The sequence below is a fragment of the Misgurnus anguillicaudatus genome, chromosome 11 (genome assembly GCF_027580225.2).
Source record: "Misgurnus anguillicaudatus chromosome 11, ASM2758022v2, whole genome shotgun sequence".
NCBI classification, from domain to species: domain Eukaryota; kingdom Metazoa; phylum Chordata; class Actinopteri; order Cypriniformes; family Cobitidae; genus Misgurnus; species Misgurnus anguillicaudatus.
In genome coordinates, this window is record NC_073347.2 from 25,469,322 (window position 1) to 25,482,808 (window position 13,487).

Consider the following 13,487-nt stretch of genomic DNA (forward strand, 5'->3'; position numbering starts at 1 on the left):
CATTGGTGAACGCTAAATAGAAAACATCCCTGATGTTCTCCTTAAGTGTGGTAATTGTATTGACCTTCATAATGGGGTATATCACGAAAATCATCTTGTTTTGTGTCATAATGTATATTGTAGTAATGTGGGCTGTTTTAAAAGGGAATTTGTTATTGTTGTCACTGGAGGATTACCAAAATAAACGTGAACATTTTGTATAGTGTGGAATAACTACTTTTTATCGTTTGAACTTTGGAAAAATGTTCTGGTATAGATGTGTCTATTCTATTGAAATCAAAATATGTTGTATCTGAATAAATATATCTGTTTCACTATCTCTCCTGCTGTAGATACTGGAACTTATTGGTGTTTTTGATGCTATTTCCCTCTTAAAAACAAAGGTGCTTCATGATGCCATAGAACAGGGATATGCAACTTTGGTCCTGGAGGGCCGGTGTCCTGCAGAGTTTAGCTCCAATTTCCCTCAGCACACCTGCCTAAAAGTTTCTAGTATGCCTAGTAAGACCTTAATTGGCTGCTTCAGGTGTGTAATTATGGTTGGAGCTAAACTCTGCAGGACACCGACCCTACAGGACCCAAGTTGCCCATCCCTGCCATAGAAGAACCATTTTGGACTAAATGTACCATAAAGAACCTTTTATGTCTAAAGACACACTGTAAAAAAATTTCTGTAATTATGCAGCTGGTTGCCAGTAACTTACTGTAGAAGATAAAGACTGAAAATGTTTCATGTTCATTTAACTTTGAACAAACTGTTGCCAGTAAATAACATAAATGTAAAATCTACAGTAAGTTACTGGCGGCTAGTTGCCAATAATACCCAGTAATACTGTAATTTCTACAGAAATATTTTAGAGTGCACTTTCTGTTTCAAAAAGAATCTTTTTGGTGAACAAAAGTTCTTCAAATATTAAGAGAAAGAAATGATTATTCTATCATTTAACTAAATGGTTCTTTGAGAACTGTGGTATTACTGTGAATAACATTTTAAACATCTTTATTTTTAAGAGTATCCTTTACAAAATAGAGGTTTAAATAATTTAAATATAAATATTAACAATAAATAGTTTAATATAGACTGATAATTCAGCACAATAAACCATTAAAGACTTTAGATTACATGTGGCTGCTCTTTATCGTTTCACATTTATTGATTTTGCATTTAGCATTCAACAACACAAAATTCAGTTGTAAAGTAAATTCACAGAGTAAAATTGTATGTGTATGCCCACACAGTTTGTTGATAGCAGTTGGCTGCTTGATTTTTGTGCCGTATCTATTAGGCTACTTTTATGCTGCCTTCACGTGCTATCGTAATTATGGTAAATACCAAAATCCCGCTTGGAAAATGCACATGAACACCCCTCATGTGGTATTTTCCACTGGGCAACTCGTAAAATATTTTGATGCCCGAGTTGCCGAGATGAGATTACCTTTGACCTTTTCAAAATGGCGGAGAGCAGCAGCAACGTCGTGAATGGTTGCATGACAACAAAAGCAATGGTAAATACCAGTTCACAAATGGAAAATGCACTTGAACGCAGAAAACTGGTAAATTCTAGTTCACAAATGGAAAATGCACTTGAGCACAACACGCTGGTAAATACCAGTTCACAAATGGAAAATATCATCTTTCCCATAGCACGTGAAGGCATCATTACATTACATTCATGCATTTGGCCAGCTCTCTTTATTAAACCTATAAAGTTGGTCATTAAATTTGATTCAGATTGCAAAAGTGCAGTGAAAAGGTATTATGTTTGAAAGATTATTCTAGGGTTAAATATTTGTGCACAGCGACGCCTGCTGGCTGAATGGGATAGCAGATCTAATTTTACATTACTCATAAATCTTTTATCGTAAGAAGTACAATTTTGTGCTGCATATTAAACAAATATGGACAGTCTTGGTAAAACTCGGTAAAACATTTATTCATTTATAATATCTGGAACAAATAAAGGGGCAAATACATTTTACTAATATATTTAACTATTATAACTATTTGTTGATACAATGGGTTCCTGAAATAAGGATAAAGTTCCAGGATAAAGTTTATTGTACCATTACATTTCAGGTTTTTAAATGTTTCACGTAAACAACTTCTAAAAGTTAGTTAGATGTCAATTGATGCGACAACACTTCAGTTCTTCTCCCCAGGGCTGGACTGGGACAAAAATTCGGCCCTGGCATTTTGGCCCAAACCGGCCCACACTACATATATTTACAAATACCACCCATCTTTGCACGCCTTTAAGCAATAGCAACTCCAATTCCATAAAAGCACTAAACCCAATTAATAGCAGGTAGAAAAGAGTGAGAGTTGACACAACAAACACTTCTAGAACGTGTTATTTATTAATGCAGTAAAACTGTATAATCCACATGAATCCTTAAACAAGCTTCATCCTTCAAACATTTGTAAACATTTTTGTTAGGTCCTAAAAACACTATTCACTACACACCGTAGCCTATAATAAATAATGAACACAACAAAAATATTCCTATCTGATTAACTGTCATATTATATGTTGATTACAGTTTTTCTGAATTGCTAAAACACTAAACCCCAATCTCTGAACCAAATTCATAGCGGCCTAAACACATTCGTCATGCACTCTTTTGGCTAAACTCTAAACAAACTTCTGAGTAAAACACACATTTTACACTGCAATGAACTTGTTTTATAAATGCTAAACACAGGCAGGCTGCTAAAGATGAACACAACTACAACTCAGTTGTCATCAAGCAAACACAACAACTCAAAATTGTACACGCTTTTTTCTAATGGTATTCTTTACCAATTGTGTGGATTGTAAACAGTCTGAGAGGCAGATGAAGAGTACCCTATGATGAAGAACAGGACACCAGAGATGGTGCAATTGGCAAAATTTGCCATTGAATTGCTGACTTTTAACAAAATACAAGTGCTGCTTACAGTAATATTAAAAACTGATTATTACTTGCAGTACTTACAGGAAAGTATTCACTACTACATTCACTGAACTAAACTTGTGTGATTACAGTAATAGAGCTTTTTAACATTATCTGTCAATTGTGTTGTTATATACAATAAACATATATTTTGTCTGTAAGCAGATGTCCTGGATTGTTTGATTTTGCTTGAAGAGAAATGACACATTTTGAAACAGACAATCAACGAAAAATCTACGAATCAGATACACTCTCGTAGTCACTAACACAGTCTCACCCCATGTCGTCAATATTTGACGACACTTGACCATTCGTCAATATGTGACGCGGAGGGTATACCTTTCGCGTCATTTTTTGACGAACTGGGGACTTCAATACTATTACGTCTGTTGCATTCTCTTCTCCTATTTTCTTACCATTTTCGCGTCGGTTTAGGGTTAGATTACGCAAAATTAAACAGTGTACGTGAAATTAAACAGTGTACGCGAAATTAAACAGTTGTCACCTGGCGTTGGGGTTAGAAACAGTTGTCACCTGGCGTTGGGGTTAGAGTTAGGTTTGGGTAGGGATGTCATTATGTAAATCTAACCCTAAACCGACGCGAAAATGGTAAGAAAATAGGAGAAGAGAATGCAACGGACGTAATAGTATTGAAGTCCCCAGTTCGTCAAAAAATGACGCGAAAGGTATACCCTCCGCGTCACATATTGACGAATGGTCAAGTGTCGTCAAATATTGACTGGGTTGTAGTCACAGAGCAAAGAGTGCAATTATTTTGTTGCAGCTTTATCACCATAATTGTGTGTTTTTGACTTGGTTTTATCAAGGGGTTTCTATCTAAACTTGTGTTTTGAAAGCAGTTCTGCTTACCGCAACTCACTTCTCCCTCGTCTCTCTCTCCCTCTCCTCACTGACATTTTGCGTGCTGGTGCTGCCAGTGCCACGCGCCACCATCATCATCATCATCATCACCAGCGACGCGAGTTGAAGAAAACAGTTGTGTTATTTTCCAGCGTCTGCCTGAAGAGTCTGTTTCTTTTTGTCGCGCAGTTTTTCTGCACCTCCCTTGAGTTTTTTCTCCATCTCTCTCTCTCTATTTTGACACGTGAACTGACCGACGTTGCACGCTCGCTTGCACAGAGACCAAAGCGGTGATTGGGCCAGCTTTATGTCATTAAAAAAAATAACCAATTGGCTGCTGCTTAAATGTGAGTGGGCCGGTCTATTTAGGGTAAAAAAAAGGACGATGACTGGGCTGGTCCGTCATTGGGCCAGCTTAATGTCGTTTAAAAAAAATAACCAATGGGCTGCTGCTTAAATGTCAGTGGGCCGGTCTGTCTAGGAAAAAAAAGACGCTAACTGGGCTGCTCAGACAAAAATAGTATGAGATGGATCGGCCCAAAAAGTACGTCGGCCCACCGGGAAACTGCCCGGTCTGTCAGATGGCCAGTCCGCCCCTGCTTCTCCCCGTAATCTAAATTATATTCTGTGCTCCTTTTGGTGAATGTGAAGTTTATTGCCACAACCCACAACTTGAAGGTTGTCAACACAGTGGAATATCTAAAGCCTTTTTCTAAATTATAACATATTTTATTATTAACAATTATCGAAATTTTTGTTTCTGTTTTTATTCAAAAGATGCTGAAAAACACAAACCACTGTTATCTTTACAGAGCATATGTGCAATATGATAAAAAATATGCTGAAATCATAAATTATCATGAAGATAGTGATTTACAGTGTAACTGCGTTATTATGTGGTCAGGTAATAATTGGCTTCTGTGTAAAAGACTGACCATAATACTGCATCTTGGAGCCAGACAATTTAAAATCCTACTTAAAAGACACTCTTCTGTTCACACACACTATTAACTTAATCCATATCCAGACGTGCAGACACCATAGGCCTACACTCACTTTCTGAAGTCACAACAGCTGCTGTATTTTTGCAGCTAACAACCTTCACAGATCTTTGAGCTTTTAGATGATATGTGTGTTAAATGAGTATTTAATAAGTAGTAGTTCAAAAGATCAAGACCTACTGTTGTGTTGTGTGTGTCTGTGATGCAGTGTGGAGACATAATGTCTAGCTGTAATGCTCAGGTAAAGGTTCAGTCACCATCTCCCACATGTCCTGTGTGTGGGCATACCATCTATCATCCGAGGATAAAGGGCAAATAATCCCTACAGCGTACAAATCTGATGCCTTTAATGTACTGGTTGATCTAACAACAAATAATAGCGAATATAAAGATAGAGTTCCAACAATGCACTTTTACATTAATCAATTGCTACAATAAAGTGTTTCAGTATATAACACAGATACACTCAAAAAAATAAAAAGTTGGATTTACTTAAAAAACCTTCGTCAAGTGGGTTCCACATAGCTTTGTTAAGTAATGTCAACAAATAAAATGTAAGTTGTATTTACTAAAAAAGTTTGTGTAAAATTGACAATTTAAATGGTGCATGGACTAAAGAAATCCTAGTAAAGTCACTATTATGAAACATTTAATTGATGAAAACAAAATTAAAAATAATGATTTAATTACTCCATAACAACGAATCAATCAATCAGAGTGCAGCTGCTCAATACAACCTTTATTTAATTACAGTTTAACAAACATATCACAAACATATTTGAATTACAATGTAACATTTCAAACCGTTTGTTGGTTTGTTTTGTTCTAAAATATATCAGAACAAGTTAATTAACTTATACTTGGCCACTTATTACTCAGGTACCCATCTAATCGTGCTACACTTTTGCAAGAGGGTACAACAATTCTGCCAGAACAACAATTTACCCATAATACACTGCAGCATCATCAGCCAATGAGATGCAAGTCTGTATTGGTTTTATTAATCTGTTACTTTTATGCAACAACGTTACATTGGCTGAACAAATAATTTTGAAGTTAAGCTGACAAGACACAGTCTTTTGTTGAAATTACTAAGTTAAATTAATCATATGCCGTTACTTGTGTTTGTTAAGTAAAGTGAACAAGAAAATATTTAGTAAAACTGACTTCAATCAAGTTCATTTTTTTGAGTGTACCTATACAGGTGAAAACACAGTACAACAACATTCCTGTGCCTCTGGTTAACCTAACTTTAACCCCAGTAGTTAACCCCTTATTTTAATACATGACATCATCACCGTGTGTACATCTGTTAGCATAAAGTCACTAAGATATTGTCAGTTCATATAAGGACAATTAGAAAACGATCAATCACTGACCGACATGTTTATCTTCCAAGATGCTTCCAGAAGCTTTTGAAATACAAACCACCGTGAATCTGGGGAGAGCCTAAGATCTGAGGTGTCATAAAGGAACCCAAGACAAACAGATTAAACCCTTTAAACTCTTGACTGTCCACAAAGTTGACTCCATTTAGAACCAGCTCTAGAACTTAGAACCGCGATGTCACATAGAGCCCTTGAAAATCTCTGGAGTGTTCTGTGATTACAGTAAACAAAGATAAGAGCCTGCCTCATCTTCTCTTGTTTGCCTGGATTTTTCCTCTCTTATGTTTTCTTTTGATTGATAAGATCTGCCCAGGCATTACTTTTGGCATTAGGACAAATGTGTGTGCGTTCTCACAAACGTGTGTGTGTGTGTGTCTCCTTAACATGTAGAGGCCAGAATTTCCTCCTCTCCAATTCTCCCCATTTCCACTTCTTTGGAAATTAATTCCACAATCCTTACAGCGTCTATAAGGGGTTGCCCTCCAATATCATGTCAGGGTTCAAAAATTATAATCAGGAATGTGAATTGGCATAGGACTGTACAGGTAGAGATTTACTGAGAAGGAGGTAGAGTGACACGTCCTTGACATTTGTTTATGATGCATGCCGTTCTTGATCTGCTGAACTGAGCTTTGGAAGTGTTTGGAACAACCATGGAATGTCTGTGTGGAATTCCCCTTGAATTCCCTGGATAACGTAGACATCTCTATGATAAATTAGCACTCTTGCTCCGCCCCTTCTCTCACTTTTGCAGGAAATGTTACCTCGTGAAGAAAAATGCCTTGGTGTGTGAAATACAATTGCACAGGATCTCTCCCTGCCCAAAACTTTTTGAAACAAAACACGAGGACGCGTAGGAGTGTTGAGTATGCAAGAACTCATTAAACAAGTCTAAGCAAGAGAAAAAAGCACCAGATACAGTAATACGTGAAAGTACAAGATCTTTGAATGCAATGCAAAACTAAACTTGCAAATCGTTTTCTAAAACTATGATTATATCACTATTAATTCTTTTCTAGGAGGTCACAGTCACACGCGAGATCCTTAGGGATTTTTCTAAGAAATCTCCTCCTATTCAGCACTGTATATAAGCAACACAATGTCTTATTGTGTATGCGTGTTCGTGTACCCCTCCCACTCTTATGGCACATAAATGCAATGAATGATTGGCACAGCTGACTGAGCTGATAACAGCTTCATTCTCTACACACCCACCCACTGCTAGGCACGCATATTCCCGCTTGAGGTTAACCCTTGTGGGCCATAAACCTAAACGAAGCCCGGCATCAATTCTGGATCAGAACCACAGCTGATGTTCTGGGCTTTAAAAAAGTGTCCTGCTACATGTGGTGGGGTCACAGCATTGCGAAATCTGCCAGCAGATTGGATCTTGTGAAACAAGTTTTAGTTCAGCTTCAGTACTCTGACATTATTTACAATTTTTGTAATTAAAGTAGATTTTTTTTAGCACAAGAACCACCAAATGTAACTGCAATTTCTTTCAAGTTTTCAATTTGTCATTATGGGGTACTTTATGGGGTCTAAATTAATTTAGACTATTATTGTAGTATCAGGTTGCAACATAACAAAATTGAAAATCGAAAAAGTCAAATTTAAAATGTATCCCACATTTTCCACAAATTTTCACTGACGATGACAGATACAGGTGAAGACGACTCACATGAAATGTCTTACCTGTTCAGTCACCCCAAGAAAGGTGTAAAGGGCAGATGTGTATACACATTCTGAATTAGTTGTAATAGAAGTCTGACTTGAGGTCAAAGGTTAAGCACTTTTACACTCCATCACTGACATTACAAGAACTTCACACCTCCAAGTGACACACCTGCTTGCTTACACTTCTGCTCCATTACACTTGATTCTGTCTCTTCAAGAGAATGGAAAGATTGCAGAGAAAGGATGAAGATAAAGAGAGATAAAGAAAGAGTGAATGCACACAGTATTTCTTTCTTCTATAGAAGTCAAATGGTACTGCCAACTGTGTGCTTACCAACATCTATCAAAATATTTTCTTGTGTTGTTCAACAGAGAAAAAAACACACAGAACAACATGAGTGTGAGTAAATGATGATGTCATTTTTTTGGGGGGGGTGAACTGTCCCTTTACACTCTAAAAATGGCTGGGTTATTTTTGACCCATAATGGGTAAATATTGGACAGAACACACCCCTTGGATAACAACAACCCAACATTGGGTCATTTTTGACCCAGCATGTGTTCTGTCCAATATTAACCCATTATGGGTCAAAAATAACCCAGCCATTTTTAGAGTGTAAAAGTGAAGTTAGGGTTAACGTTATACATTTGGCAGATGCTTTCATCCAAAAACAATGACATGCCATACAAAGTAAATATATTGATATGTTGCACCTTGGTATGGTTGCCCTGTAATCCCTAAATCATTGTACTGTATCTAAACTACAGTTGTATTTTTGATTGCAGACAAAACTTTTTTACTGCTGCAAAACTGATGACAACGACAAAAAAACATCATGAAATAGTCATAATCCCAATACATGTCTGAATCTGACATGTTAAAATGACTCACGTGCATTCATGGGAAAGCAAAACCCTTACAGTATGAATCATGTTAACAGAGTACAGGTGCTTTTCTATCAGAGCCCCAGTGTGTCACATCCTCAGACTGCAGTGAGTATTGTTCACTTAGTTATAATTCATCTGCATGCAGCACTGGGGCTGATTTCCTTTCTTTATTCTGGCCATAGAGGAACGCAGGATGGAGTCTGACCGTAAGATTAGGAATATAGCGTCACCCATTTCCTAAAGCAAGAGAGAGAAGGACATTGATTAACAAAAATCAGGATACGAAACACCCATAAAGTAGATTTCTGATATAGTCATGTAGTCTGTTTCAAGTTTAATTTCTGGCTTTTTACTTGGTTAGCATAACGCCTTTGGGGTGGGAAGCTTTTTGCAAAAAAAAAATGCTTAATCCAAACATTCCCACGCTGATTTATCAGGCACAATAATGACCTCATGAGATGAGAGAGTGATATGGTGAAGTACTAAATACAATCATTTACACGTCTTAATCCTCACATAGACAGATGTTTATAGCTCGTATGAAGTCTATGTTTATTTTGTGTTGATATGATTACATACATAATAAAAAGTCAAGATTAGATCAGGTCTAAGCATAATAACATAAGATGATACATTAAGGAAAGATGGTGATGGACAGTCTGTTGCAAGGACTCACGTGCAAACCAGTACACCATTCACTAGAGGGCGCTCTGTGTCCGTTACCCAGAAAATTGAGTACGGTAATAGACTTCAATTTGGAACTACAATATAAAAATGCAACCAAAACCTTAGTGTATAAAAATCGTTTACAAGCAGCAGCATACTTAAACAATAGTTATGTTGTCATTTAACTGCTACGTTTTTCAAAATATAAAATTATAATTTGTGCAAAATAATTAAAAACTTTTAAAATATTAAACATCCCTAATTCATGCTTCAAATCTTACATTTCCACTTACTAAATCAATGATTTGGTCGAATCTGTGATTTATAGAGCGAGGCTCCGCCCTCTAGACTTGTGGTTGGCTACTTCAGAAGTTCTACAACTACTAATGACTTCACAATGGTTTACTGAACTGTCAATCAAAGCACGTTGAGGCGGATTTTAGTTGACTGATATAGTGAGAGCAGCCTGACTGAGGACGAGTGGATGTATGTGAATGACTTTCATCTCATCTTCTGCAGCGCTTGCGACGAAAGGAATCACTTTTTGAATGGCTGGATTTTGTGGATATGCCGCATATATGTGTTTTTTTGTAACCATGCCGTATTAACTTCATAGGAGTCATGCATAACTATTTCGGAGGTTGTTTCTCACTAGTGTTCCTAATTTTGACGTTTTGGACTGAGGTGAGTTAAAAACTTTCTTGCGTCAGACAGTACACTTTATTAAATGTAAATAAGAAATCAAGCGGTTTACTTTTAAACGAAATTCATTCTTTTTGTTGCAAAGTTAGATTTTGGAGATTTTTATTCTACTTCAATTATTATGATATCATGTGATCCTTAAGTGCTTATTAAAACCTGTCCGTGTGCAGTGAAACTTTATGCATTGCCTACAGTACATTATTAATTAAAAGTGTTTAATGTGTAACAGTTTTATTTAATTATTGCACGAGTTACAATTGTTGCAAGTGCACTCTGCCTGTATAACAATCAAAACACTCCTCAAATCAGAATATATAACACAGTGGAGTACATTGCACTGACTTAAAATTTTTGTTTTATATTGTGTTGTTTTAACGCAAGCAAGTACAATATTTTATTCAATCTTGGCAAACAAATATATATATATATTTTACCCCCTGTTTATGTTATTTTTAGGTTTGCCACTCATCGGGTTATTTGGAGCTTCAGTTGATGAGCGTGGAGAATGACAGGGGCGAGCTCGCGAATGGCAACTGCTGCGACGGCGCGCGGAGCCCACCAGACGATCTGTGCGACCGGGACGAATGTGACACGTACTTCAAAGTTTGTCTAAAGGAATACCAGGTGGAGGTCACCACAACTAGTTTCTGTACATACGGCACTGCGAGCACGAGCGTGCTCGGGGGAAATACGTTTCAGCTTAAAGGACTCAATGGAAACCCAAACAAGGCCAATGACCTCGGGACCGTTATCATACCCTTTCAGTTTGCCTGGCCGGTAGGTGTTTCTATATGTTGTGTCAACTCCTTTATATAACATTTACTATACAATACATAAAAATATTTTATATAAAGGTGTGCATAATGCCTTATAATGAACATTGTAATCCGTTATAATATATTGCAATCATGTTCGAGTTCAAGTGCATTTTTATATTTACACTTTTGTTAGACGCTTTTATAAAGCTACTTGCAATGCATTCTTTATAATAAGTAGCCTCTGTTTGTTCTCTGGGATCGAACCCATGACTTTGTGCTGTCAGCGCAATGCTTTTCCAGTTGAGCTATGCCTGCCCACGAATATTTGAAAACACTCCTACTGTATACTCATTACAAAGCAAATCTTTGAGTCGATGGAAAGAGCATAGCTCAGTGTCGCACCGGTCATTGGTGTTAATCGTGTAGATGATGAGAAGAGGGTCTCCGGTTACGACGCGCGTACGGCTGCGCGGGCGACGACTGCTGTGTGCGTGCGTGCGTGTCTCTCTCTCGCGCGCGCTGAGTGTACTTTTACACGCTTAACTGATGGTGTCGTATTTATAGGTTGTAGCGTGTTTCACTTCACATTCAGCGGGACATGGCTGCAGTATGGCCATGTACTGTATTACAGAGTGCAGAAGGAAAACAATCTGTGTAAATGTCTGGTTTGAACTGAGAAATCTAGTGAAATTTCCCATAGCTCGTGACTTTTTGTTACACTATTTCACTTTATTCTACACATGCCGTGTAGTCTTATAGGAAGCCCGAATTGCACATTAATTACCGCACAAATAAAGAAAATCTTGTATGTGCAACTTAAATTATCATTATTATAAACTAAGAATATGAATAAGTTGTTAACAATTAAAATATCGTTTTATAGTCAGTTTTGGCACTCCTACAAAATACAGATCCCACCAATACCCTAACACATTACCAGCAGAGACCCACAGAGACCATTAGATTCCAAAACAATTCCAACCACTAAATCCATAAAAATTTCTATGATGTTTTAGCATGTATGTTACCATCTTTTCTTGCTAAAAGAATTGTCTGGAATGGTTATCATTAAAGTTTGACAGTAGCGTGATCTCACAAGAATGCTGTTTTGGGCAAACGTGATATTGCATTTTGAAATGGACAAAACGGGCACGATTTACACAAGACAAGAGTTTTTGACTAGAGCTGGCATGTTTATGGAGTGTTATCACAACTGAAGTGATAGAGAATAGAAAGGCTGTGGGAGTTGTCTGCTCGATCACATTTCAGATACAGGCATTGTTGCTAAATAGACCAAAACAGATAGGTTGTAAGATAATGCAGGATGCATTACTGTGGGTAAAACATTTAACTCAAACCACACACTGCTTAGATCAGTGTGATTGTTGATGCTTTTTTAAAACCCTTGTCATTCTGCATTGGTAGATGGTGGTTCGCATTGAATTATTGCATTTTGTTCCTGTTTTCCTACAGATTGAGTGGTGGTGATATCAGTAGCCTGGGGCAAGAGCTTTTTGTTTTCATCTGTTGGGTACACACGCCTTTCAAAATGGTTTTCTTTTAAATACAAAGTAATTGCTCAGTGTTAGACATTAGTGTATGCAGTACTGTATGAGGCATGTGTGCTCCTGCTCAGATATTTTGGGATTGTACATGAATACTTCTACTGTATGTCTATGTGTTTTTTTTTAATTGGAGTATTGATATAGTCACTGCTGTTAACAGAAAGGCACTTCAACTTACATGATTTATTCAATTAAGGGTTGGTATCCTGACATGGATACTTTTTTATTGCTGCAGTAGTTTAAGGGACAAGTTTGGTATATGTCTGAAATTTGGACATGTGATGCTGGCCCCAGAATTTTCGGTTTCTGTTGTATCACCCCCCCACCACCTCTACAATGGCTGCATAGGTGCACTGAAACAATCCTTCCTAAAATGCATTAAACTTTTGTTTACAAAGACGTGAAACTCACCGAGTGGTCAGGGGTGTTCACTGATATGCTCACACAAAAATCGTTGCAAAAGATGGTTTCCAACAGGTGTTTTACCATTCGTTGTAAACTTGTGGACCTATTTTTCCAAACGCCTCACACTGTACATTCTTCCGTTGAAAGCTTGAATAAGACACTCCAGCCCAGGTGGTGGCGATAATCCACCTTTGCCAATTGCAAGAATACAAACAACGTTCCCGGCGGCAGAGTAATACCGTACCTCCCAGCACATCTAATACAAGTCAATGGAGTTGGACAAAAACTACGATAAAACCTGTTGGAGAGCATCTTTTGCGGCGATTTTTGCATATCAGTAAACAACACCCCTGACCACTCGGTGAGTTTCACGTCTTTGTTAACGAAAGTTAAATGCATTTTAGGAAGGATTGTTCCAATGCACCTATGCAGCCATTGTAGAGGTGTGGGGTGATACAACAAACACCAAAAAATTCTCAGGCCAGCATCATATGTCCAAATTTCAGTCAAAACCGTTCTATTTCATCCTAAACAATCTGAAAATAGTGTAAAATACCGAACTTGTCCTTTAATGTGAACTTACGCATATTCACAGTCCTGTGTTAATACTGGTGCAGACAGCCCTTAGTAGAAAGCAAATCT

At 37.4% G+C, this 13,487-nt stretch overlaps 1 protein-coding gene across 2 annotated transcripts in view; it reads left to right on the forward strand.

Annotated features, from left to right (window-relative positions):
- Positions 1–9,849: 9,849 nt before the first annotated feature.
- The window catches only part of jag2a (jagged canonical Notch ligand 2a), a 34,599-nt gene continuing 30,961 nt past the window's right edge, over positions 9,850–13,487 (forward strand). For both annotated transcript variants that reach the window (XM_073873408.1, XM_073873409.1), the window contains exons 1-2: positions 9,850–10,099; positions 10,574–10,894. In XM_073873408.1, the coding sequence (XP_073729509.1) occupies positions 10,037–10,099; positions 10,574–10,894 (384 nt within the window). In that variant the 5' untranslated portion in view covers positions 9,850–10,036. The remainder of the gene's footprint in view (positions 10,100–10,573; positions 10,895–13,487) is intronic.